General features: G+C 40.9%; 3 protein-coding genes across 4 annotated transcripts; all 3 read left to right on the top strand.

The window, feature by feature from the left end:
• The first annotated feature begins 266 nt into the window (after positions 1-266).
• Positions 267-9,940, top strand: sel1l (SEL1L adaptor subunit of SYVN1 ubiquitin ligase). Of its 2 annotated transcripts, none has more exons than XM_072362188.1 (21): positions 267-824; positions 996-1,033; positions 1,424-1,607; positions 2,458-2,625; positions 2,966-3,071; positions 3,510-3,672; positions 3,802-3,855; positions 3,970-4,029; positions 4,120-4,201; positions 4,325-4,479; positions 4,835-4,891; positions 4,988-5,056; positions 5,422-5,499; positions 5,689-5,751; positions 5,980-6,067; positions 6,240-6,388; positions 6,632-6,797; positions 6,923-7,000; positions 7,478-7,650; positions 7,747-7,875; positions 7,966-9,940. In XM_072362188.1, the coding sequence occupies exons 1-21, from the start codon at positions 713-715 to the stop codon at positions 8,230-8,232; spliced, it is 2,439 nt and encodes an 812-aa protein (XP_072218289.1). In that variant the 5' UTR covers positions 267-712; the 3' UTR covers positions 8,233-9,940. The 2 variants fall into 2 exon arrangements, with proteins under 2 accessions (XP_072218289.1, XP_072218290.1); XM_072362189.1 differs by having other exon boundaries at positions 6,926-7,000.
• A 312-nt stretch (positions 9,941-10,252) lies between these two features.
• LOC140266779 (phospholipase B1, membrane-associated) lies at positions 10,253-16,251 on the top strand. Its single transcript, XM_072361880.1, has 16 exons — positions 10,253-10,281; positions 10,535-10,640; positions 11,086-11,176; positions 11,289-11,347; positions 11,639-11,706; positions 11,862-11,905; positions 12,005-12,125; positions 12,277-12,328; positions 12,441-12,521; positions 12,600-12,665; positions 12,768-12,859; positions 13,151-13,232; positions 14,422-14,523; positions 14,765-14,860; positions 15,154-15,225; positions 15,974-16,251. Exons 1-16 carry the CDS (start codon positions 10,253-10,255, stop codon positions 16,109-16,111), a joined length of 1,299 nt encoding a protein of 432 aa, XP_072217981.1. The 3' UTR covers positions 16,112-16,251.
• Positions 16,252-19,988: 3,737 nt separating this feature from the next.
• On the top strand, positions 19,989-26,321 carry chga (chromogranin A). The gene is made up of 8 exons (XM_072362196.1): positions 19,989-20,265; positions 20,574-20,623; positions 21,384-21,477; positions 23,216-23,284; positions 23,396-23,482; positions 23,758-24,039; positions 24,765-25,195; positions 25,567-26,321. Exons 1-8 carry the CDS (start codon positions 20,220-20,222, stop codon positions 25,648-25,650), a joined length of 1,143 nt encoding a protein of 380 aa, XP_072218297.1. The 5' UTR covers positions 19,989-20,219; the 3' UTR covers positions 25,651-26,321.
• Positions 26,322-26,734: the final 413 nt, after the last annotated feature.

A 26,734-nucleotide genomic window follows, 5' to 3' on the forward strand; every position in this document is an offset into this window, starting at 1 on the left:
TTGAATAATTTGCTTGGATATCATTCACGTTTGCAAGCAGTGCAACTTTACTTGTGTAACTGCAAAACCAACATGACAAAGAAGCAGCCACCCACTACCTTGCAGATTACTGTCATCTTCTTTTGCATGCTTTGGTGTCGTGGACAAGCCCATCGACTGCAAATATAATTGTGTATGCATCTGATTCGCTGAAGGATATTTGGTTCACTCTCATTGGTTCTTGTCATGTTGAGCGCCCTGTGATTGGTAGAAATGCTAGAGTAGGAAGTGTCTATCAGTAGTGAGAGCTTAACATGGTTAGCTACGTTAAGTAGTGTGCAGGTAATATCACATCAAAATATAGATCGTCAGAATCTCGTCCATTGAGTCAAACGTCTTAACGTACTTGCAATTACTCGTAAATTGTATATTTAGATCAAGGAAGTGCTACTTTGGTGGATATCGCGCCATATTGTTGTTCTTATGTGGTTGTGTAAAACTAGCTTGCTAGCTTTACGTCATTTCAGCTGTTCTACACTGCTAGCTTAGCTTTGCACTGGAATTTGTTAGCTTGTTTGACAGCTACATTTGCTAATATTAATCAGGTTGGTATCCAGAGCGAATATCGCTCCGTTTGGTCGCGCTTGCGTCTGTGAGTTTGTTTATGCTACTTTTCGTAGTGTGACCAGACTGTAACTTAATGTGTGGTGATAGAAATAGCATCAGCTAGCAAATGGTTAGCTTGGAAACATCAACAATGAACTGTAAGAGAGGTTTGAAGACGTCGGGAAAGCTTTATTTTGTGGCCATTCTCCTCATCGTCTTCCTCAAAGGATTATCAGCAGGTAAGTGTGAAATGTCGTTGTTGTTGCATTGCTTTCTTATAGCAGGGCTTACATTTGTAGCGGTGTATTGAACTGATGCAAGCAGCTGTTGCTACTTGGTGGACATTTTTGTTCATTTCAAGGTAGCAGTGTCTTTCCTGCTACAATATGATATGTTTTATTTTTTTCCAGATGAAGAGCAACACCACGACAAAGGACCAGAGTTGAAGGTGCGTGGTGTCATAAGATAGCATCTTTAAAAACAGAAAGTTTAATTCAGTTCATTCATTTGCTGTTCTTTGCCTTGCAGTGTTTCGTGTGACTAGTTTAACCTGGCCTAGTTCACAGTTAAATGTGTCCACATGCTATGTTTATAATAGAGCTGCACAATACTAGAATAAGCAGACATGACTGTATTTTCAGCATATTTGTCATCTCATTCCCTTCTACAATGTATTTTCTTGCTAAGCTGGTAAATAGAAGTACAACACGTATCAAGATTGCAAGTCAGCTGCCCATAGTTTTGCATTCTGTGTGTGTATTCAGTAGATTTATAGTATAAAGTACGTCAGTTTGCTCAATCAACTATTCCTTCACAATAACCTATTATTTATTTGCAGTCCTACCATGACCCTGAATCTGAAGAGGAAGATGTTCGTATTGCATCAGAAATTGTGGCGGGTGCCTCGGTGACTCACCACAAAGTCTCCCAGCAAGAAGAGGAGATGCAGTCGCCTCTGGAAGGAGAGGAGAAGGAGGACCTCCCTGAGCAGCCTCCTCCTGTTGAGGAGAAAGCTAAAGAGGGTAAGTAGTAAGGTTTAATTTATTTTAGATTTTCTTAGAATTTTTCTTTCCACGCGGTACAGCACACAAAATGTATCATTTGACTAAACAAAGTGTTTAAATGGATTTATAACAGGTTCATTAAGAACGTGGGTAGAAAAGGTAAATCAGCCGCCACAGGAATAGTATTTGTAGAAGGACTTTATAATACAAAAAAAGGGGGATTTGAGGTTAAGGTTTGTACTTTGGCCCTTTTAGAGTAGGTGTTATAAGTCATTTAAATGTTTTGTTGTTCAGCTCTATGTGACTCATAGAAGTACACATTTCAGTGTGTTTAAATGGTTGGAAATTTTAGAGATTTCTTTCAAAGATATCTATTCTGAAGATACAAACATAAGAAAAGCTACGTTTATAGTTTGCTACAGTGAGCAGAAAGGGTATCTGTTATGTGCTTTACTGAGTCATCAGGTTTTCACCTCATCTTTTATCATGATTTCCTCCCCTTTGCTGTAAGCTGAGTTGATTCTCAGCGTTGACCTGCTTTCTCTTTTGTCAACTCTGAGCCAAGGCTCATGTGGTTACAGTGCGGTGGGGTTTCATTGGGTTAACGGTTAAACCTCATGAGAGATTAGCAGCGTCTTACACCTGTGGCTTCTCTTGCAGTCAGTTACATCACTTTACTCAGACTAGCATTGTCGTCATCTTGTATGAAGATGGAGATGTATTGAGACGAATAAAACCTGTGTATGCACTTTTAAATGCAACGTCGTTGTTTTTATCAGAGAAAAAAAATCCAATTTGAGTATTTTGCTGTTTTTACTTGGCTTTTTGTTGTTAATGGATTCTTTTTTATTATTATTATTATTTTCAGTTCCTGTGGTGAATGGAGGCACAGCCCACGGAGAGCCCTGCCTCTTCCCTTTCTTATTCCAGGGGAGGGAGTACTCAGACTGTACCACTGACGGAAGGGGGGATGGTCGGCTGTGGTGCGCTACAGCCTATGACTATGACCAGGATAAGCGATGGGGTTTCTGTGAGAGTAAGTTTTCAGCTCGGTATCTGGCATTCCATGTAAGCTATGTTTGTAATCATAGGGAGTAATGTGTATATTACTTATAGGATTTAAATATTTTATGGATCTCGCTTATCAACTTAATAATACAAACAAAAAGACAGATTATTAGATGAAAAAGGAAAACATAAACAAACGTAAAGATACACTCTCACCGTAAAACTTAACAGGGATGATGAATACCAGCATGGAAATGCATCATGATTTCACATCCAGAATTAGTTTCACCCACAACTTCCTCTAAGGTTCTGAAACCTTTATTTCCTGTTTTTTTTTTTTTTTTTTTTCTCCCCCGTCTCTCCCTCAGCGGAGGAGCAGGCACAGCAGAGACTGCAGGCTGAGGAGGCTGAGGAGCAGTATCAGAACATCCTGCGCATGCTCAATGCCACCACCAGGAAGACCCAGAAAAAAGAGTGAGCTTCTAACTTCTGCTTTATTTTCTGGATTATTGCCATCCTGCTTTCAGACTCCTGTCAAGAAGATGGTGTTTTAGTCAGAAAGTACTTCGATGGCGATGTGTCGTTGTTGTTCTTATTTCTTTATGTGATTAAAATGAATCAGTTTTCACACAGACTTTATAATTGGCCTTAAATCTTGAGCAATCTCCACGTTTGACAGTCCACTTATCTTGCAGCTTCCCTGCTCGTGTTTACCTAACAGGCGAGATCTGAAATGACAGTAAATGTGGCTTTAGTATGGCAGCATACTTCCATCTGCATTTTATTACCAGCCTGTGCTCATGTGACGCTGCTTTGCACATCCTTATTTGCTTTAGACATCAGGGCACTCTTTGGCATTTTATTAATCGTGCGTTTGTAAGTCCAGCTTCACCTGTGCCGTTTCTCTTTCAGAATATATGAAAAGCTGCTGAAAGTAGCAGAGAAAGGCCACCAGAAAGCCATAGAGAAGGTGGCGTACGCCATGCTGTTTGGAGACTACATGAGCCAAAATGTCACCAAGGCCAAAGAAATGTTTGAGAAACTTGCCACGGAGGGCTCACCTAAAGCTCAGATGGTAAAGATCTCCCTTAAAATTACAATATGTCACTTGAGAAGAACGTTGGAAGCCCTGTTGACCTGATGTCTTATTAAACACGCAGGTTAGTTGTGTGCAGAAAATCAGCTGTGTGTTATTTTTCCTTAGGCTCTTGGCTTTCTGTACGCAGCAGGACTTGGAGTAAACTCAAGTCAAGCTAAGGTACTTTTTTATTTCACTCTACAGATATGTTAATCCTAATCGGTTAATCATAAAGTTACGCACGTCTGCTTTGCCAGTGACTTTTCAGATTGTACCATGTTCTCTGATTCTCAGGCTTTAGTTTACTACACATTCGGTGCACTGGGTGGAAACTTGGTCGCTCATATGATTCTGGTGGGTTTACTTGTTGATGACATTGTTTTACTGATAGATGCTTTGTTTTTGCAGAATGAATTAATAATTAATTTTTTTATTTTTAATTAGGGATATAGATACTGGGGAGGTGTTGGTGTTCCCCAAAGCTGCGAGTCAGCTCTAACACACTATAGACTTGTGGCAAATCACGGTAAGGGATTATGCTTTGGTTATATTTGGTTGCAAATGACTTGTTTAAAAGAAGAAGAACAAAAACAAAGGTTATTTCTCTTTCTATGTTTTCTCACTGCGCTCTGTTCCTCACCACGGCCAGTGGCCAGTGACGTGTCCCTCACAGGAGGCTCTGCCGTGCAGAGGATCAGACTGCTGGATGAGGTGGAAAACCCCGGCTCCACCAGTGGAATGTTGGAGGAGGACCTCATCCAGTACTACCAGTTTTTGGCTGAGAAAGGAGACGTTCAAGCTCAAGTAAACTTTTTTTTTTTTTCCTCATTTATAACCTGTGTCAGTACCAGTATTAGGAGAAGATATCACCTTCCTACAGATATACCTGAAAAACATGGACAGCGTAGCTTCAACCGGGACAGTTCTTAATATATAACAAGTTATAAAACCAGTCTAGAAAGCACTTTAGTTGCATATAAAATTGCAGCACAGAAACATGAACATTTATTTAAGAATGAACTGAGGTTTCTTTGCATGTCGTCGCACTTTCTGTTTGCCCACTTTGCCTCGTGCGAAACAGGAAGTGGTTTGAATGTTTGAGAAATGTTTGGTTGTCATGAGGACTAAAGGGAATTGTCTGCTTTGTTTCTGTTGACAGGTGGGTCTGGGTCAGCTCCACCTTCACGGAGGACGTGGAGTAGAGCAGAATCACCAGGTGACGTTTACCCCGTTTTCCTTTTTGTTGTATTCCTGAGGTTGTTTTTTTTTTTTGTTTTTTTTTAAATGTGCTTGTGCTCCTCCTGTCCAACAGAGGGCGTACGACTACTTCAACCAGGCTGCAAATGCAGGGAACACTCACGCTATGGCTTTCCTTGGAAAGGTGGGGAAGATGAGCTTTATTCATTGTCTGATATCTCGCAGTTTGCTGTCATGCACATCTTTCTTTTTTTTTCTTTCTTTCATTCATTTTCCACTTATCAGCTTGCTGTATACAGGAAGCCCAGCTAAATTTCACAAAGACTTGGATTTCTTTTTATTTCCATCTTTTTTTCTTTTTCTTTTTTTTACTTTATGGTTTACAAACATTATAGACATGTCGTCCATCCTGTCATGAAATTGGAGAGCAGAGAGCTGTACTGCAGTCAATCCAAAATAAATAAAGCCGATAACTTGGCATTGCCTTTTTTTCAGAGGCGTTTGAGGCATTCAGTCAAGTTTTTATCTTTGTGAATTTCCTCCCCTCAGATGTATTCAGAGGGCAGTGATTTTCTCCCTCAGAACAATGAGACAGCCCTGCAGTACTTTAAGAAGGCTTCTGATTTGGTAAGTATGAAGTGGAAGACAAATCCCAGCTGGGGAATTTATTCTATTATCATCTCTTTGCATTTCTTTCGTAAGAGCAAGCGGCGCATTTTCCCGGAGTAAGATTTCTGACACCTTGTCCTTTTTCAGCATCGTTTAACTTCAATTGAAATGATTGTTTAGGGATGATTTCTTTTCATTTTTGTCCAGGGTAATCCAGTGGGACAGAGCGGCCTGGGCATGGCTTACCTGTACGGAAGGGGCGTCCCAGTGGTAATGAACTTGTTTGACACATTCTGCGCAGCTTTTTAAATAATCTCCACATAGTTTTTTTTTTTTTTCTTTGTCTTTTGTAAACACAGCAGCTTCAGCTTTTAAACATAGGAGTTGAAATAAACTAATGCAAACAGGCCATTTAGCTTTTATTTTCGCAGCAGATTAAAAGCTTTCAGTCATGCTGAATTGGATCTTTCATTTAAAGGATTTTTTTTTTGTCTTCAGAACTACGAGCTGGCACTGAAATACTTCCAGAAGGCAGCAGAGCAGGGCTGGGTTGATGGACAGCTCCAGCTGGGCACCATGTATTACAGTGAGTCTTGTGGGCAGGGTGTGTAAGCACCACTGTGAAACAAAGTGGGCTTGTTCATACAGTCCTTCACTGTCTCACAGCATATGCCATCTAGGACTTTTCTTTTTGACAAGCTCATAATCCTTCTCGACCCCATGATCACATTTCTGTCCCTTTTCTTCTTGTTCCCCAGATGGCATTGGTGTGAAGCGAGATTACAAACAGGCACTTAAGTTCTTCAACCTGGCCTCTCAAGCTGGCCACATCCTGGCTTTTTACAACTTGGCTCAGATGCATGCTACTGGAACAGGTGTGATGCGCTCCTGCCACACTGCAGTGGAGGTGAGCCACCCCCGAGCTGCTGCTTTTCTCTCTGCATCACCTTTAAAATGAGGAGCTGTGAAGACATTCCCTTTGTCCTTGTTCAGAAATGATTCACACATGACAGCTTCTAAACTAACATAATAGATTCTTGTCCTCTTGTTGTAATATTTCTTGACACGCGAGTTGGAAAATGTTTGTAAAAGTTTCCAAACCTTTTATAGCGGCTCCAGTTTCATTAGTGCATCTCGATCTTGTTTGCAGCTTTTTAAGAACGTGTGTGAGCGCGGCCGCTGGTCCGAACGTCTGATGGCGGCCTACAGCAGCTTTAAGGAGGGGGAGACGGACGCAGCCCTGGTTCAGTATCTGCTGCTGGCGGAGCAGGGCTACGAGGTGGCTCAGAGCAACGTCGCCTTTATTCTGGATCAGAGTAAGAAAACAGATGTTCGCGTCTCAACCAGGAGGCTGCGAGACTTTAACTTTGACCAATGAGTTAATGTGGATCACCTCTAATCATCTTGAATGTGTCCTTCTGTCTTTGTGGATTGTAACAAGCAGAAGGAGCAAAGATCTTCACTGAGAATGAGACCTACCCTCGAGCTCTTCTCCACTGGACAAGAGCTGCAGCACAGGGTACGTCCACACACTCTCTCATCTGTTTTAAATGTGTGCAGAATGGATTTTTAGCATGTTCACCATCCATTTGAACAACTGGTGTCCTGGTCCAGCCCAGGTATGATTTTTGGCTGATTTTATAGTTGAATCTGTGATGCTGTGGAGATGTATACCTGTGCTTTAAGCACTGCTCTCTGCTCCTGTTAACATTAGCCAAGCAGGGCTAATTATGCCCACACAGGATTGTGTAATATGTTGCCCGTGCCCCTCAGTTCTTGGATACATCGAGCACCTGGAGCACTTGGTGTTGAATCCATTATAGATGGTATACAATAAAACAAAAAAGGTCATTACAGCGCAGCCTCTCTGCCATATGGATCAGAAGTAATGCAAATTATTGTCATGTATATCAGAATGTATTACAAGGTGATGGAAAAATAGGTCAGAAATACAATTTCCCACCATAACCTCCATATATTTACTTGTTCTCCTAAGGTTACACTGTGGCAAGGATAAAACTAGGAGACTATCACTTTTACGGATATGGAACAGATGTGGACTATGAGACAGCTGTCATTCACTACAGACTGGCATCAGAGCAGCAGAACGGTGCCCAGGCCATGTTTAATTTGGGCTACATGCATGAGAAAGGTCTGGGTATCAAACAGGTGGGTCTGGACTACTTCCTGGACAGTGTATTTTTCTATCGTTTATCCGGTTGCTCTGATTATTTGCTATTTGAAATGTTTGTGTGTTTTCTGCAGGACATTCATTTAGCCAAGCGTTTCTACGACATGGCCGCTGAAGCCAGTCCTGATGCTCAGGTTCCAGTTTTCCTTGCCCTGTGCAAGCTGGGCCTGATGTACACTTTACAGTACATGCAGGATCTCAATGTGAGTGCTACAATTTGTCACTTCAGCCTTTAATAAAACTACATAAAGACAACAATTCTAATAATCATATGTGTCTTTGGCTTCTGTCAGCTCAAGGAGCTGATTACTCAGGTAGACCTGGACCAGCTTCTGGGCCCAGAGTGGGACCTCTACCTCATGACCGTCATCGCCCTGCTGCTCGGTACAGTCATCGCTTACCGACAGCGTCAACACCAAATCATAGTGCCACCCCGCCCACCTGCCCCCGCACCTGCTCCCAGACCAGCTCAGGAAGAACCACAAGCCCAGGCTGAGCCCCAGGCTCAGGAAGAAACGCCAGCCCAGGGCCCTGCCCAGGAGGAAGAGGAGCAGCAGTGAGGAGAAACCGGAGGGGGTGAGGGCAGTAAAAGACAGACAAGTGGCTCTGCTCGCCCCACTGCATGAAGCAGACGGTGCTTGGTTGAAAACCTGCAACTCGAAGCATCTCTCACACCCTGCCTGCTCCTCTCCACATATTAGAAAACTCTTTTTGGCTGCTCAACTGTCAGTCTCACAACTGCCTTTCTCCATTCGAAAGGTGATTTTAAACAAGACATTGCAGTTGTTTAAAGACACAGAGCTGTTTTGATGACGCAGCGTTGGGACTGGTTAGTCTGTGACTCGGGACACCGCCAGAAGCACCTGTGTCGTCACCATGGAAACGGTCTCGTAGTTGACAGATCAAAGGCGTTTCAGACTCTTCTGCTTAGAGGGATGGAATCTGATTTGTGCGTTTGTTTCTTGTCAGCTGTCCCCACCCCCACCCTCTGTTTTTTTTTTTTTTTTTTTTTTGTGTGTTTGGGGAAAATTACACTGAGTTGAACTGCTTGAATCCTAATTTACTGCAGTATTTATAATAAGAAAAAAAAAAGAATAAGGCACAACAATGTGAATTGAAGTAATTTTATTTTTATCTTATCTAGTTGCTGAAGACAGTCACGATTCTGCATGTGTTGTCTGATCCTATGCAGACTTTCAGTTTAGGCACTTTTTGAACAAGGTGAACAATTTTTGCATTCATTTTTTATGCAGTTTTTCATTCATTTTTTTTTTTTTTGTCTAGTAGACATTTTGTCAGGGCAGTACCTTTTGCCCACCTGTAATTCATTCGACATCAGTCACAGTGCTATGATATACTAAAACCACGTGCTGTAATAAGTAGAGGAGTGTGAAGTAGTTGGATTTTAAATGGCCGAGAAACTGGACTGGATAATAACTGTAGTTCACTCTGAGCAGGTTGATGATTGTTACAGTTCTGAAGTCGGTCAAAAAAAAAAAAAAAAACTTAGCTGGCACCAAAATTAAATCCTGTTTGAGAATTCTTTCTTTCTTTCTTTTCACTCTAAGGATGCTGAAATCATAATCAACGGCTTTTTTTAAATTTTTATTTTTTAGAAAATCATAAATGACAGATGGGAAACTGCGATGAAACCAAGTGGAAAGTTTTTCAGTTTTTTTTTTTTTTTTTTTTTTTTTTTGTCCTATACTTTCATCAACATGCCTGGTTTGAGACTGAATTGTTTTGGGGGGAAGAAAACCCACTAGTTTTCCCTCATCTGTTAGCTAAGGCAGAAAATAGAGCAATCTTACAAACATGTAATGGATGTTACACAACTTCAGCTTTGTGAAAATGTCCACCCCCGCACCAAAAGGCTAAATTGGATGTCTGCCCGCGCTCTTTAGCTCAGATGGCTGTTAATCGGAGTCCGAAATAAAAAACAAAATCAAGCCCTGGTTGGGCCATATAGTGTTTATCCAAGAGAATTTTAAACTTTTTTTTTTTTCCCCCTCATAGTTTACTCTCTAAAAGGGTTTGTTCAGTTCCACGACATGGGCTCATTGTCAAAGTTCAAATGCTGCATACATCTGCATGAAGTGTATGAACTCACAGGGCTGTTAGCAGGTTTATAAGAACATTTTTTTTCCCCTGGATTTACACATCGACGCACAGACGACTAATAATCGGGTCAAGGTGGAGGAGACTGCATTTTTACCATCCCAAATACAGGTTTATAAAGAAATTAATAAATGATATTTGGATCTTTAACTGTCGTTCTGAATCTCTGAAGTAATCGCCAAAATATGTGTCAAATGTTTTGTAGACTTATAGCTGGCAAGAGAATTGAGGTGTGTGTTTTACTTGCCAACATTTAATGATGAAATAGTACACATAGCAGATGTTGATACAGTCATATTGGCTCCCATTGGACCCGCGTGTTGTCACTCAGCTTTTGATGGAGAATGAGACAAAGTGACAGAGCTGTAAAAACTCAACATCACATTGTGCAGTCGGTGGGGGGTGACCTATTGACTGGTCCATACGCTCTACTATGGAGTGGCTTTGGATCGCCGTGGCAACATGTGTGCTTGCGTCCTGCTCTGTCAAAGGTAAGTGCTAGAACAAGCAGGAGGGCAGATCACACGAGGGGCGGTGAATCTGTATTTGTTGTTACAACAGCCCCTGTAATAGCATTTTTTTAAAATAATGCTTTCAGATATTAACTTGTAACCGATAGGCATTTATGAAAAATTAAATATACGTCATAGGACCAAAATAAAGACCGATTGAAAGCCTACTGTGTACTCCTGGAAGTGTACTTATGTAACTCAATAAAGGTGAGGCTTGTGTGACCATTTAAAGAGCATCAATTGGACGCTTAGAATACAATCCATCTCTCAAAGGCAACAACTGGTGGTTGGAGTATGAAGAAGGCATACGACACTACAGCAAGGAGGCCCTCAATAAGGTACAGTGCACCTGGTTTTACTATTTTAAGGTTGTTATTGTCACGACAGAAGCTTAAAAAAAATCTAATGCTATTAGCAAACCGCAGCTTTGTGGTATTTACATGTGGTTAAATGTTTAAACAGGACTTGATTGACATACTGCTTGAACAGACACAAATGAGCAACAAAAAGCTATATGAATGAACAGCAGTTAACCCTGTTCAAAGACTGAAAGGCTCACCATGCGGTGACAACAAAACACGCCACATGCAGAAGGCATGCAGACAATGTGCAGAACAAGCATGATGAACACACTCAAAACTTCAAGCGAAACGAGAGCAACTTAGTTTACAACAAAGAAGCTAAACGCGATGTTGAAGTTAACGAGTCCTTGTGGGAAGGCATGCAAATTTAGGAAAATTAAGTTGACTATTTCTCATCAAATTTCTCTCATTACCGGTTTAGGAGTTTCCAGAGAAAACTCGTCCTGTGAGCTTCAAACATCCTGAGTTCCAGTGCCCTGACATGAGCCCTTCTCCCTCTGTCCCCTCTTCAGGTCTGTCCAGGTCCCACAAAACAACCCGAATCCATTTATTTGTCCATGAATTGGAGCTTGACTGGATTCAACTGACTGTGTGTTTGCGTTTCCTTCCCTCCATGTGTTTCAGTTGAATTTGTGAAGGCAGCAGATATCAAAGTCATCGCTGCTTTGGGGGATTCTCTAACGGTAAGAGTTCAATTTTCCTACATCTGAAATCAAACCTGTTCAGAATTTGAAATGTCCATCTTTTGAATTCTAAATCATTCATTTAAGATATGTGTTTAGTCCCGGAAATAACAAAACTGAAATCATGATAGCCAGATGTCGGGGTGACAGAAGTCTAGTCACCATGATTATCCCCACTGACTTATTTTGGGCCTTTTTAATGACACAAAAGGTCCTCAAAACATTGGCAAGAATGTCGGAAATGCGTTGAGGTCAGTTAAAGTGATCCGCTGTTGTGACCTTTCTTTTCAGACAGCCATAGGTGCAAATGCCACCACTGTTCTCGGCATCCCTATTGAATTTCGACATGTGTCATGGAGGTGAGGGAAGTCGCGCACAATGTGAAGCGAGTCTGTTGTAGAGCTCCTGCACATCTACGGTTCATAATCGTTATTCAACAGGCCTTTAAAGTTTGTTTATGACAAATGACACGCTAACATTTCAGACATAATGTTATGTTTCTCTCTAATTAAAGTATTGGAGGCTACGGGACATTTCAAGATGTCATAACTTTGGCAAGTAAGATGTCGGCTATTTCTTAACGTAACCGTTTCACACAAGTCAAATTTAAACCCTTTGCAGTCTTTTTTTTAAACTTGTTTTTATTGTTCATTTTAGATATTGTAAAGATATTCAACCCCAATCTGCTTGGTGCTGCTCCTGGAAAGACTATTCATGGGATGCAGGCTCATATCAGTGAAACGGGCTTCAATCTGGCTGTGACCGGACACAACACCTTGTAAGATCTGATCGTCTTTCTCATTCAGAAGCATGACTCACGGCCTTGTTTCACTGAAGGTTTTCTTTGGCTTCAGGCCGGCCAAGACATCATGCTGTGTGATTTGCTGTTGACAAGCGATAGATTTCTGAAAGATGTTATTCTTTTCTAGCAACCTCCCTGGCCAGACGAGACACTTGATTGACACATTGAGAGGTTATGAGGTGCAGTAGTGCTTCAGAAATGTACAGTCATGATACAGACCTATGAAAAGTGTCAATGGGACTGACTTTTTATGGACTCTCTCATAGAACCCTCTGTTTTCCCCGTCTTTAGGGTCTGAACTTTGAGGAGGACTGGAAACTTTTGACTATTCTCATGGGAATGAATGACATCTGTGATTACTGCAAAGATAAGGTCAGCTTTCCTCTCTTGTGTGTGCTGACAGACAAGCTTTCTCTACCTACCTTTGCTGAGTCTTCATGTTCCTTCTAGGCTCTTTTTTCAGTGGATAACTTCATTCACTATGTGACCCTCTCTCTGGAAATGCTCATGAATGAGGTAAAGAAAAAAAAAAAAAGGAACAAAACATTACATGGATTTGGTCACAGCAAGGGTTCATCATACTCCTAAAATGTCACTTTGTGGGTCTCCATGCTGTAGGTTCCCCGAATGATCGTTAATGTGGTTCAGATTCTACCAATGAAAACTCTAAGGGAGGTGCGGAAGCCCACCCCGGGGTGTCTCCTCCAGAGGTGAGCCTGTCTTAGTCAGCAGGGACACCAATGTGAGGTTTAAAGGCCTCCCTCCAACCAAAAAATATTGTTGCTTTTAGACTGTTATTATATGTCCAGAGAGGACTTTGAAATCTGCAACAGATACACATGGCACTGAATGTGTGCAGTCTGATCTGTTTTTGTGCCAATTATCTTAAAAGGTTTAGTATTATAAAGTATCTTCACCATTTATCTTGCCATGTTCTGATCCCTGAGGATGTGGTAAATTCAAGATTTTAATTGATTAGAAGAATTTTAAATCTGTTTTAGGTCTTTCTGCTCATGCCTGATAGAGCCAGTGGCTGAATCTCCTGAGCTGCAGGAGCTGGTGGAGGTCAATCTGGAGTTTCAGGTGCCCTTTATTTCTTTCACTTTACATAACTGTATGTAGTTCTTTAGACTGTTACATTGATATCTGTTAGTCAAGTCAAATGTATTTGTATAGCACATATCATGTGCAAAAGAATTGTTATTGGCATTGCAGTGGGGAGTGAAAGAAGCATTAGAAATATGTAAAAGAATATAATTAAAGGAAGCAACAGTCTAGATAAAAGCTATTGTGCAGATTTCATGCATAGACACATGAGAAAAGATATGTTATTAACCTGGATTTAAAAATGTCTGCATTTGGTGACAGTTTAATCTCCTCTGGCAGTTTGTTCCACTTGTTTGCAGCATAACAGCTAAATGCTGCTTCTCCATGTTTAGTCTGGACTCTGGACTGGACCAGCTGACCTGAGTCCTTGGATCTAAGAGCTCTGCTTGGTTTTTATTCTCTGAACATATCACAGATGTATTTTGGGCCTAAACCGTTCTGGGATTTGTAAACCATCAGCTGGCTTTTAAAATCTATTCGGTGACTGACTGGAACCAGTGTAAAGATTTTAAAACTGGTGTGATGTGTTCAGACCTCTTACGCCTGGTAAAACTCTAGCAGCAGCGTTCTGGATCAGCTGCAGATGTTTAATGCTCTTTTTGGGAAGTCCAGTTGAAAGACCATTACAGTAATCGAGTCTACTGGAGATGAATGCATGAATGAGTTTCTCCTGGTCTTTTTGGAAGAGAAAACCTTTAATTCTGTTGATGTTTCTCAGTTGGTAAAAAGCTGCCTCAGTGACAGCTTTGATGTGGCTGCTGAAAGTCAGATCTGGGTCTATCAACACTCCAAGGTTACAAACTTGGTCAGTGATTGTAAGGGCCCGAGTCTCAAGATATTTACCAATGCTGACCCTCTTCTCTTTGCTACCAAACAGAATGATCTCTGTTACAAGATAACTCAACTAAACCCCTTCTTTTTTTTAAATGAACAGCATCAACAAAAAGGAATTCAACAGAGAGTACATAGAGAGTGACATTTCCACTGGGAACAATGAATTGGGGGAAAAAAGGCACCTGTGCTTCAGTTTTACTGTTCACAAGATGAATTGACAGATAAATGATTCTTTCAATAAATAATGCCTGGTTGTGTTGCTGGTATTTGCTCTTATTAGAAATGAGTAAAATGGCAGACTGATTTCTTTAAATGTTGCTTTCACGTGCAGACAAGACTTGAGGAGCTGCTGTACAGCGATCGTTTCTTCAAGAGAGACTTTGCCGTTGTTCTCCAGCCCTTTCTGAAACACGCTGACCCTCCTCGCCTCCCGGTAATCTCTCTCTCTGCAAAGGCCTTATATGATCATGTCAATGTGGCGCAAGTGTTGACTTTCAGGAGATGAATCAGTGTGAAACTTTGCACAGTCAGGATTGATTCATTAGGATCCCTAGTGTGACAGCTGTAGCCTTTGGCTTTGCTGACACGAGGCTGACACACTGAAAAGTCACGTGTCACCAACAACACACTCCATTAGTAAATCTGCAAAGTGTTTGTTTCATCTCTCCAAGCAGAACGGGAAGATTGACATGACCTTTTTCACCCACGACTGCTTCCACTTCACCATAAAGGGTCATGAGGAGCTGGCCAAGGGACTGTGGAACAACATGGTGAACAAATACTTACGCTGACAATTAAAGGCACAATAGCTTAAAGGTCAACGAACTATTCAGAAGAGTTTACTTTGGATAGGGGATGATGTAACCCCAGTGCTCACAAAGGAGTGAAATAGAATGAACTCCCATAGAATGCAAGCATACTGGGAGAATATTTTAAAATCGGGACATTTTGTTCCGAACCCACATCATTCAATATTTAAAGCTACAGTAAATATTGTCCCAAATGCTGGAAAACAATTGGTGATTCTGAAAATTGACTTCTTGTTTCTGTATCCTGCTCACAGTTTCAGCCTGAGGGAGCAAAGATGGTTGTGAGCAGTTTCTCTGATCCCATCCCTCTCCTCTGTCCACCAGTGGTAAGTCTCAATAAAGCACAGTCATGTTTTTACTCCAGAGCTGCACATGGAAACGGCATCTTTAAAGCTTTCAGGATGTAATATTGACTGTAAATTGATGGTTGCCAATGAAGTTAAAGTTATTGCCCCAAAGAATGTTAGTCAAAGAACCCCTACACACAAAATGACAGTTATTAGTAATTAGAAGTTGTAACAAGTGTTGGAAAGATGAATAAATCGGAGTACAGGTAGGCTTTATTTGCATCATATATCTATAATTTCCTTTACTAAGAAGTATGTGTGTTGGCAGATCTCTCAAGATTGTGCTACCCAGACACAGTCAGGTTCTCGAACAGTGATTTTATCCTCATTTGAATAGTGACTTATTCGAAATCAGCATGTACAGAAAATATGCGGATCGTGTAACTTGGGGGGCACTTGAGCGGTGAAAAACCCAGTGACTCAGATACAACGAGAGATCCTGGTGAGTCTTCTTGTTTCTGAACATTCTCCAATGTAGTTGGCTTAGAAAGGTGCAACTGCCAATTTTAGTTATAATATTAAAAATTCCATTATTTACCAGGCCAAATCATCTGTTTTAATTGCGTAGCAATCTAGAGCTTTCTGAATCAATGGAAATGAGTAGTAAAATCTGCCATGTGTCATGCTTTGGAAAATGGTCTGCAGTATTACACATACTTTTACAGTAATTTGTCCTCCATTAGTTTTCATCGTGTCACAGTGATGATTCTATGTGCCCCACCTGCAGGAACACCCATACATCTTCACTCGCCCGATTGCAGCCATGTCAGGCCAGCCTCCCCTTCAGTCTGATGCTCCAGTTCTGGCAGCCATCCTCCTGCTGCTTTTACTCCATGTGGGTCTAGCACACCTTAGATGCATGTAGCTTTGGCATTGCTCTTCTAGTGAACAAGTCCACCGCTGCTGTATTCTCTGGCTATTGCTGAGGCAGGTAGCGCAGAAGCCACGAGTGAGTCATTTCTATACTGTGAGTAGCTGTGGCCCAAAATAACCAACACGGAGGCATTCCCTCGGAAGATGTGTAGATGATGTGACGAGTAGCTGCATCCAAAACATTTAATTTCTAGCAGCTGTCAGAGATGGAGGTGGTGGAGAGTTTTAGTCACTGCTGGTTGGGAGATGACTGTTTATCTTTAGCAGAAAGTATTACAGTTTGCTTTTGCGATTCAATGATGCACCACACATTCGTGATAAAAGGGACGATCGTTTGTTCTTCTCTCAAACATTGGATCCACACTGCTTGTATATGTGCATATTTTAATTACAAGTCTTGCCTTGTGCAGCATAAATTATTTCTATTACTTTACACCCATTTTAGATGTTGTAATTAGCAAAGCAAAAAGAAGCAATTTTGAATTGTTATATGTAAAATTTATACATTCATGATATAATAAACTATTTGGACCTCAGCCTGAAGCTTAGTGAATGTGATCAGTCTTTCTGCTCGCTGGCACAGTCACTGATCTTTGATTCTTTCCGATACTCTGATCCATTTTTGAGATCTTGTACCTTCTCATGAATGGAAAAATTATTTGAATATGGAAATGTGTAACTCATCTCATCCACCGTATATTTCCCCAGAGGGCTTTGACTTTTTAAGCAGGAGTCGTCTTAGTCACACTTTTGGTCGTCATCTTCAAGCTGCTGCCGGCCCACTTTCACTTCTCTCTCCTCTGGTACCTGCACTGAGCTCTTTCAAACAGAAAGCCAGCCACTACAATGAGTAGGAGCACAAGCTACTTGATTATACACATTTGAGTCTGTGCCCACATTATATACTCTATACTCAGCTATTTAAATAGCTGTGGTATTTAATGTTCTACTACACATGACTGTTCTATCCATTATTTTTCTGTGTAAACAGAGCACACAGTGCAGAATGTATTAATTTTCCTTAATGGTTATTATTGTAAAGGCAGGTGGAAGCTATTTAAAGCTTATCTCATGTTACATGGCTCAGCTCAGAGATTGTACATTAGCTCCCGAATGTAAAAGAAAACCATACATTATGCCTTTAGCGTGCCACAGCTGAACTATAAAGAGAAGAATGGGATGTTTTTCCGCAAAGTAAACATGTCTTACAACAAGAAATGCTTGAAAATTGTTTTGAACACTGACTTTGAATGGTAGAAGCCCCCATCGATTATGTCTTTTGTTCAGTGAATCAGAACATTTTGGTTATCACTTGATACACTGTGGCATCTAGAATATATTTTTCCTTTGTCCCCGTTTTCTTCCATCGCTCTTGGATGTTTCAGCAGGATGAATTTCAATCGATCCTTGTGGCTGTCAAATTTCATAACAACCTTCGTATCGCGTTCAAAGAAAACCCTCTTCATGTTTAAACAAAGCTGTCGCTCAGTTTGTGCCGGACAATATGCATCCATCTCTGACGCAGATTGGTCTTTATTGTCTCCCTGAAAGCATAATGAGATCTGTGGGATCTCAATGGATGGCGCAGGGCGAAACACGAAGCGGGCAAAACAGGCCACCCCCCACCTAGGAAACCTCTTTGTAATTTATTTTAATGAATGTGTCGCTAACAAAAGAGAGACTTTCCTCATAGTCCCTTGTACACCTGTGAGTCAGCGCTTGGAAAGGTACAAGAGGAGAAACGATTCTAGATTGCCTCGCAGTTTATACATCTGCTCCACACAAACAGAGAGGCCCTGATGTAATGATATTGTTTAAATTGATTCAGAAATGTATTTGTATTAATTAATTTAGTGAAAAGACTTTTAATGAAACTGCTGTCATATTTACTGTAGTTATGACCAGGGTGCAAACGCGTGTAATGAAGGAAGATGAAAATATTTGCTCACGTCCCCTGGCTTGTAAATGGGATACAAATGTGCCATGAATGAAGCTCATTGGGTCATGTAGCTGTTCTCAACTGTGTTCCGTGGTTCACGTTCATTCATTCATCCATCATCATAATCCTGCAAAATAAGAACATCTGCACCAGATTTTGAGTCAGTCGTTCCTGCTGAGTTTAAACATATTTAACAGAATTAGTGAAACTTGTGCTGTATGAAAAGTCAGTTGTTCACCAATGTCAGGAGGGTACATTTCTGGGCAATGTTCTATCAGAGCAGGGGTTAGTGTGACCATTTAATAAAGGTTAGCAAATACTTTATGATCATGTCTTGCTGTCATTGTGTGTTTTAAGCTTATATTTGAAGTTTTACCTGCACTTTTTTTCTCTGCCTGTCCTCAATCATACCTGCAACAAGGCTTTCTAAAATAATGTCATGTCTGTTCAGTAACGGCTTCTTATTAACTAGTTATTTTTGAATTATGCTGCTTCTATCATACAAAACGGGCTATGACAATCACAAGAATAACTTTAAAAGAATTGTCGCTTAGCAACACATGCAGGCCATCTAGAGATACAGTTGGTGAACACAGTACGATGACACAGCTTTGTACTGCATAGAAACGCATCGTGTTGGAGGCAAAGATACAATCTGTGGATCTATTCAGTCTAGCCCCTTTGTTGTGAATACATTTTCCTATGAAACATACACTCATGTTAAAAAGAATCTATGTGGAAAAAATACCAAAGATATGTCTTTGCAGAGCAATGATGTACATCTTTGTTGACAGGAACCAGCTTTACTCAGAAATGGGCAGAATTTTTTTTTGAAGGCATACTATATGATATGCAAACTGTCTTTAGCTCTGGTTTTCATACAGATTTTCTTACAGATAAGGTCCATTAAAACCGTCTTCAGCATTTCAGTGAGATTAAAATGTGGGTTTTGGCCATTTCATGTTTCCTCACTTATTTTTTTTATCCACTCCTCTGGGAATTTGTCACTGTGTTAAGGATCATTAACCATTTGTTTTCCCTGGTTAACACCAGCTTTTAGACAGGTGGTCTCATGTTATATTCAATAAGTTTTTCATACTGCATCACTATCATATCTGAAATTAGCTTCTTATCCAGAAAGATGTCTTTGTTAATGTCGCCAATGAACAATGAAGACTGGCCCAAGAGCTTTTCCTGGCATCTCTTTCTGATTGTAGACCTGAGACTTTCAATCAACAGCTGCAAGAGCTAACTGCAGATAATATGAATAAATTCAAGATTTCAGACCAGTCCTGGACAAACAGGCAGCTGTTTGATTAATTGACACCCTGGACAGGTCGCCAGTCCATCATCACAGGGCCACACAGAAACAAACAACCACACACACGCTCACACTCACTCCTAAGGACAATTTTAGAGACACCAATTAACCTAAAATGCATGTTTTTAGACGGTGGGAGGAAGCCGGAGTACCATGTACACACGGGGAGAACATGCAAACTCCACACAGAAAGGACCCAGCTGGGAGTTGAATGCAAAATGTCATCTTGGGTTATTTGCATGTATCACATTTATCACCAAATGGTATCAAGTGTTCCTGTTTGTGATAACAAAGCCAGCATTTATCATGGAATGGAGTTGGTGTTCTTTGAAGTGACTGTTTATGCTGTAGTTTTCTAATTTCACTAATGATAATGTAAACCTCGTTTGAATTGAAAAAAAAAAAGAAATAAAAAAAAAAGAAACTTGTACACAAACATGTTAAAATGACATGAAAGATCAAACACGGGAATCAAACCTATCCACTTCCTCACCTGAGCTACTTTGAACCTGTACACGCCCTGACAACCACCAGCGTTTGATCAGGTATAGTAGCAGTCATTTGTCCCAGGATGATGTCATTTCCTCCCCCCACCTCGCCCTATAAAAACGGTGCTGATGCGATGAGGTCTTGCTAGAGAGACCGGGGAGGACGAAGGCTGTCGGGTCACTGATGCAGAAGATTTAGCTCTCCAGAAATACCGAAAGGCGGCGAAGTTTTGTTCAGAATGCGCCCATAATCCACCTCTCTCTCTTCAAAAGGGGGGAAATCCGACCTTCTGATAAAAGCTTGGCTATTTTTGTTTTATTCCTGGAGAGCTCGATTCGCCTCGTTTCCAAGATGATCGGGAGAGGACTGATCCTTTTGACTATTTTGTCCAGCTGCGGTAAGAAAACGCCAAACCTTGTCAAAGTTTAGCGCTTTTACGGCACCGACACTGGGATGAGAAAAATCTGCATCAAGAGATGTGACTGCGAAGGTTCAGCACCAAGGACAGCGACACGCACATCTTTAATTTCGGCGAAGGATGGAGTTAATGCACCTGTACCCTTTGGCACATTCAGTCCTGTCACTATCACTTTTAATAACACGGACAAAAAGAAACACTAGAGCTGTGGGTGGGGGGGCGATTATAATACAGCAGGCAAACAACGGAAAATTCATGTTTCTCTTTTCTTCCTTCTTTTTTTGCAGTTCTTTCATTGCCAGTGACTTCAGGTCAGCTGGAGAATGAAGACGTAGAGGTAAGATTTTCTTGTTTTTAATATCATAACAGAAGAAACAGTGGTTAATATTAGACAAGCTGCTTCTGTTTTATGTTTTTTTTCCAAATTTGATCAATTAAATGCATTTACAAATTACAGATTTTCTACTTATTGCACATCAGAGCCAAGCTGTGATTAGGAATACTCGATCCTTGCATTTTAGATCTAAGTGTCTTCTCCACTGGGGGGTTGTTTCAGTTTGACTTTGTTCAAATCAATATGCACCAATTTGAGAGCAGTGGAGCGCCTTGACCTCCAGGATTCAGCGCAGCAGGATCCATTTCACAGAACGAGAGACTGTTCTAGAAAAAGTAGACAAGCACAAAATGGGGAGATGTGGACAGGCTGTGAAATGAGAACGAGTGAGAACTTCAAAGGTCTGGCAAGCAGATATGAGAACACTTTTTAAACAGGAGTGAAAAAAAACATTGAGCGTCTGGGATTTGCTGGCTCTGAAGGCACAAAGGAATCAGAGCTGATTTTGATCTCTCATCCAAGGAGTTTTCATATCTTTGAATTAGTTGGCAAATCCAATGAGCTGCGTCCAAAGAGCAGCACACATATTTTAATAGTCCAGGAGTGTTTCTCATTTGCTTAGAGAGTTTCACTGACTTGACTCGACCAGTAAAAGTAATTTGATTCTTTCATTTCCTTATTATTTAGGCAATCGTTGAAAAATTCAGATTGGCACAGGTGGTAAAGGTTTTTGAGCTCCTCTCTGCGTTGTCTGTGTTCTCAGGTGATAAAATGCATTGTGGAAGCGTTGGCAGATGTGTTATCAAGGCCACACCTTGTGCCCATCAGTCAGGAGTGCTTGGTCACACTGAAGACAGGTAAGCACCAAGAGGACAGTCTTACAAGATTCACAGACATAAAACACTGTTATCGCCTCAACTAGCATCATGAGTACTGCAATTATTCAGGAAAACATTGCTATATAAACCTTGTTCGAAGTTGTCATGCATGATGTAAACATCAGAACACTTACATGGAGTTGTAGAATGCTTTATGAATGCATTACAATGTCTAATGAATGTGTTTGTGTGTGTAATTGTTACTGAATGTGCCAAATCCACAAAACTCAACAAGATAATATGTGCGAAACCTCAGGATAAGGAAACCACAGGGAACACTATGTCATGGAGCTTGATCGTTTGGCGTTTACAGTATGGATTAATTTTAAACTGGCAAATTTAATAGGACTATTTGACGTTACACAGCCAGCTACTGAAACATTTGACTTTGGAGAGACTTTATGCGTTAATACTTAACTTCTTTCCAATGAGTCTCCCTTGCCATGTTGCTCTCTGTCTAAAATATTTCACAGACCAAGATATCTTAGGCAAGCCCTGGAGGATAATAATGACAGTTTTCCTCTTTTTATGCTAAAATAGTCCCACTATTCACCTAAAACTCTGCTCTTGTAGTACTTGCAGTAAAAATAAAATATTCAAGCTAAAGTTTATTGACAGTTAGACTGACACGTCACTGTGGATAATACTGATGGCATCCTGTTTGATTAGTTTCCTTTGCGTCTGTACACTTCCACTCATAAATTCTATTAATCCGAGGATATAATCAGATATAATGACTTTCCTCACCACTGGTGCCAAGTGCTTGCTCCTGCGGGAGTTGTTGATTTATTTTTAGATTTAGTTTTATAATACTATAAGCATATAAACTGCATATTAACAGCCATAAGTTTTCTTAAAAATTTTAAATTGCATTTGTACTCAGCAAATGTTACGATTCTCTAAATATTTTTATTTTTTTATTGATTTTTGCAATTGTCATAGAAACACCATTGCAAAGGCCTCTACACAGATTGTTATCTTCCTCATCATTATCACTGTCGTGCTGGAACAGAAACTTGAACTGACACTGTGTTTCGAAAAGAGACCCTCTACACACTGGCATCAAGAGCGCACCATGCTCTCATCATAAGGTTAATGGATTGGTGCAGTGACAGCTGGATAAAAACCTGGTGCAGAGTATTATCTACAGCAGGGTCGGTAGCACTTAGCGAAGACTATTCAGTTACATAGCCATTGCTTTACCTTGATGCTGTCCTTGCTATAATAAAAAAAAATAATAATAAAATCAATCAGAACAGTATTCGTAGTCTGCTTCTGAGCGGGTGCTGTAGGAGAAAGAGGGAAACTGGACACCATCAGATGGATGGAACTAAAGGAGAGGGGGAGTAAAGCTGAAAAGAAATGAATGACATAAGAGCACAGAACAGTACAGCAGACATCTATTGCCACTGCTCCTACAGTATGCAATGTTGTTTGTGGGTCAGCAGAATGTCCACTGCTCACTGCTGCTGTAATTTACTGGGGGAAGTCACTATGAGCCAAATGATTAATTTCGCTTTTGCCTTGAAAGCAGTAAATTCCAGAGCAATTAACTCTGATGAAGCAAATCGCTGAGTCCTTTGAAAAACGTGAAGGGGAAAAGACACGCACCTGTGCTGAAACCCCTGCAGGATCGCTTTATTGCCTTTCATCTGTTCTTTTTTTAGTGAGCTACTTAGCCGCTTGCATTTCAACGTGTGTTTGTACGTTTGTGCAGATGACAGGCTCGTTAGCATCCTTCGTCATCATAACTTTCTGAGGGAGCTGCAGGAGGTTGCCGTTCAAGGTGAGTCAACGATTACTCAGAGCTGTTTGTGTGCTGAATGTGCATGGTTAAACGTGCAGATGAAGAAGGCGGAGTGAACAGAAAGCTTGACCAACTTATTTTCAATTGAAGGTGATCAAGAGAGAGCCAAGCTGCAGAGACCCATTGACACTCCAACCCCAATGACACAAGCTCCTCACAGTGCAGATGATAATGCTGGTGAGTCTTCTCACAAACTTAGATTAATAAGGAACTCTCGACATGTGATATCTAGCCAAGACGTTTAAATGCACCAGCTGTCAGAAATCTGTATCATAGTGCTGGAATTTTTTCCAGACGCTCTCTATCCATCAAAAACACACAGGTTGGACTGTTATGACACAGGATTGGCCCAGTAATAAACTGTTCTGCTTTTGTATAAGCACTGTCTTTTAAAATCAGTGGAAAATCAATGTCTCTAAGTAAATTAAATTCCAGCCCCTCTCTGCTTTCAGATCAATCAATGTTGGAGGCTTTGGGAGGCCCGGGTGAAAGATCCATCCTCTCCGAGAGGAAGCGGACCAGAAATGGAGGTAGAAGCGAAGAGAAGGGAGAGAGCAGGGAAGATGGAGAGTCACAGGAGGACAGTGAAGCTGAAGAGGGGCAAGTGAAGAGGGAAAAAGATGAGGACCAGGGCGAGGCTGAAATGAGGGAGGAGGAGGAAGAGGAATACAACAAGAGACAAGCACATTCAGAGGGGAATTCAGAGGAGGAAAATGAGACCAAGGATAAGAAAGGCAAGCTGATATTTCTATCTGTGTTTGAAACGTATCAGTTTAGCATTTTTTATGAAATGGCAGATGTTATGAAATATGCATGCTTAGATTTAGAGCTTGTCTTTTTTAGCACTCACTCAATTTATTTTAAGATTTATTTTGGTTAAAAAGAATAAGGGACGTCTTTTCAAATTTAAAGTCAGAACAATGACTAAAAGTGGAGAGCTGAATCTTTAGATGAGGAGAGTGCATAAAAACTGCCTTGTAAATGGAATCGCCTGCCACTACACAACTGGCTGATTGATGGAAGTACTTCCATCTACATGATGAATTTCGGCCCTCCCCAGAGGGAGACTGTAGCCAATATAGCTGGCATACTGACAGCACACTAACAGAAGTGATTAAGTACCTGCTCGCCCTGAAATTCAAATGAGCTGGTGCACATGTTTGAATCTGGAAATCATACTTGTATCAAAACTGCAGTGAAGATGTAGCTTCTATATCCAGAACTTTCTGAGTACAATGAAATACGCATACCCAGGCTATATTCTACAAAAAGGAACTTTAGCCAAGTCATCTGATTGCTTCAGTTATGCTGTTAATTCCCAGAAAGCACAGCTAGCACTACTGGGGCCAATGCTGCCAGCTGGCAAGAAATAGTTCATTACAAGAAGTGGAATCCTGCTGATGGTGGAGTCTGTTCTGCCCCTGGTCTGGCCTCATACTTTTATTTTCTATACTTAAAGGTGATGGGTCTGATGAAGAGAGAGATGCTTCCAGAAACAAATCAAAACAGAAGAAGTTTGATGAAGAAGAGGAAGAGGAGAACAAGAAAAGATCTGCACTCTTCTCACAAAAACACGAGGGCCACAAGGAAGAGGAGGAGGAGGAGGGGATGAAAAAAGGGAGCAGAGACGGCCTAAAGCGGTGGGCCAAGAGGGCCAAGTCTTTGCAACTAAAGAAAAAAGCGTCTGGAAAGGAGGGGCAACAGCTTAGCAGCTCGCATGAAGTGCCTCATCATTCAAAAGAGATCATAGAGGAAGAGGAGAAGGAGGAGAAAAAGAAAAGAGTTGCTCAGAGAAGTCCAGAAGAAAAGGAGCTGCAGATGATTGCTCGCAGGGAACCAGAGGAGAGGAGGGGGATTGAAGAAGAAGGAAGTGCAAGTAGAAAATCAGAGGTGTGCTTTACATTTCTTATAAGTGTATTGTTATTTTTTAAGTGACGGATTTTTGATGTCCTATGTGTTCCTGTTTTTCCTAGTTTCATATAAGACATAATGGGGTCCTGTTCCCACTTGGGCTGGTATATAAAAATATGTATATATACATGCACACATTCATATATCCATATGTATGTATGTGTAGGCTCATGTGAGATACCAAATGCTGCAATTTTAGCAGCCATTATAAAGACGAGGTCAAAACAAGCTGCTTTGAATATAATGCTGCATTGGACAGAGATGTATGGAAGCAGCACACACCGTACATGAGATTGTTAGCACTGCTGGTATCTCATTCTTGACATGCTGTCTTCTCATTATATCTGCAGGAGCCTGAAATTGAAAGCCTGGCAGCCATCGAGTCAGAGCTGGAAAATGTTGCCCAGAAACTCCACGAGCTGCGGCGAGGCTGAGAGAGAGAGACAGAGACTGGCATGAGTTTGACATCGCAGCCTTTTCTGCCTCCTCGTCCTCCTCTGCTTGACCAGATGCCCGGTTTCCACAGACAGATTGTGTGATTGTGTGACAAGGTTTTATCTTTCGCTCTTTCTCTCGAGGATGCCACAATGCCGCGGCCTCTATTGTGACATTATGTCCCTCACATAGAGTAGAATACATTAGATTGCAGCTAGACTTGCATAGTAACGCCGTACTAATGCACCAGGGCAGTGCATTCATGTGTATAGAGAACACACGTGAGGATCGCTTAAGAAATATTTCTGTTCTTTGACAATCATCTCTCCATTTCTGCACATGTGTCTTGTTTGTTTTTCAGAATATTTTAACACTAAACATTGATTTAAGTGAAAGGTTGAGGCTAATCCAGGTATATAAACACTCCATCGGGGTGGGGTTGTACAGTAACCGCATGTAAACGTGTACAAAGCTCTTTCTGGGATGCTCACTTGCTTACAAAGTTAAAGAAAAAGAAGACATATTGTAGATGCTTGCCTGTTGTGATAGACACAGTTGACTCTCATCAACCTAAGGCAATAAGTGAACATTTTTAGCAGATTAATGACTGGGTTGTAATCTAAAGCTATACTGAATTTATGTAAGAAAATAAACAAATTGTGTCTGGGAATCTCTGTTTTTGGTAAATCCTTTTAATCCCTGTAAATCAAGTTATGTTTGTAATAAACTCAGCATACTAATAAACTTACCGTAGCTTAATGAGCCCTTTAACTTGTATGATTTTCTTAGAGTATACACTGTATTCCAACATTATACAGTATATACTCATATGGTCCACAGTGAAACTAGTGTCTTACTGGAAAAACACAAAACTTGTAAGTGTAGATGCAGTTTGCACTTGTTAGTGGGCGAGAAAGCTGACAATATGAATCATCGGCATGACACATTTGCTGTTGACACAATCTATTCAGCTCCAAAACAGGCTTCATACCGTAGTTTTGGAATCAACATTAGAATTCTCTGGTGTTTGTTAGTATTTGGAAAGGTCACGCATATATTTCAATCAGAAAGCATAGTGTTGAC

This window comes from Leuresthes tenuis, unplaced genomic scaffold (assembly GCF_036924035.1).
Source record: "Leuresthes tenuis unplaced genomic scaffold, fLeuTen1.0.hap1 SCAF_13, whole genome shotgun sequence".
Lineage (NCBI taxonomy): Eukaryota > Metazoa > Chordata > Actinopteri > Atheriniformes > Atherinopsidae > Leuresthes > Leuresthes tenuis.

Coding starts and splice junctions, on each gene's coding strand:
- LOC140266779 (XM_072361880.1), top strand. CDS start 10,253: ATGTGTGCTTGCGTCCTGCTCTGTCAAAG. Junction 12,329..12,440: donor ACACATTGAGAGGTTATGAG/GTGCAGTAGTGC, acceptor CCCCGTCTTTAG/GGTCTGAACTTTGAGGAGGA. Junction 14,861..15,153: donor AGGGACTGTGGAACAACATG/GTGAACAAATAC, acceptor TCCTGCTCACAG/TTTCAGCCTGAGGGAGCAAA.
- chga (XM_072362196.1), top strand. CDS start 20,220: ATGATCGGGAGAGGACTGATCCTTTTGACTATTTTGTCCAGCTGCG. Junction 20,624..21,383: donor TGGAGAATGAAGACGTAGAG/GTAAGATTTTCT, acceptor CTGTGTTCTCAG/GTGATAAAATGCATTGTGGA. Junction 25,196..25,566: donor GTGCAAGTAGAAAATCAGAG/GTGTGCTTTACA, acceptor TTATATCTGCAG/GAGCCTGAAATTGAAAGCCT.
- sel1l (XM_072362188.1), top strand. CDS start 713: ATGGTTAGCTTGGAAACATCAACAATGAACTGTAAGAGAGGTTTGAAG. Junction 5,752..5,979: donor ACGGAAGGGGCGTCCCAGTG/GTAATGAACTTG, acceptor TTTTGTCTTCAG/AACTACGAGCTGGCACTGAA. Junction 6,798..6,922: donor CGCCTTTATTCTGGATCAGA/GTAAGAAAACAG, acceptor GATTGTAACAAG/CAGAAGGAGCAAAGATCTTC.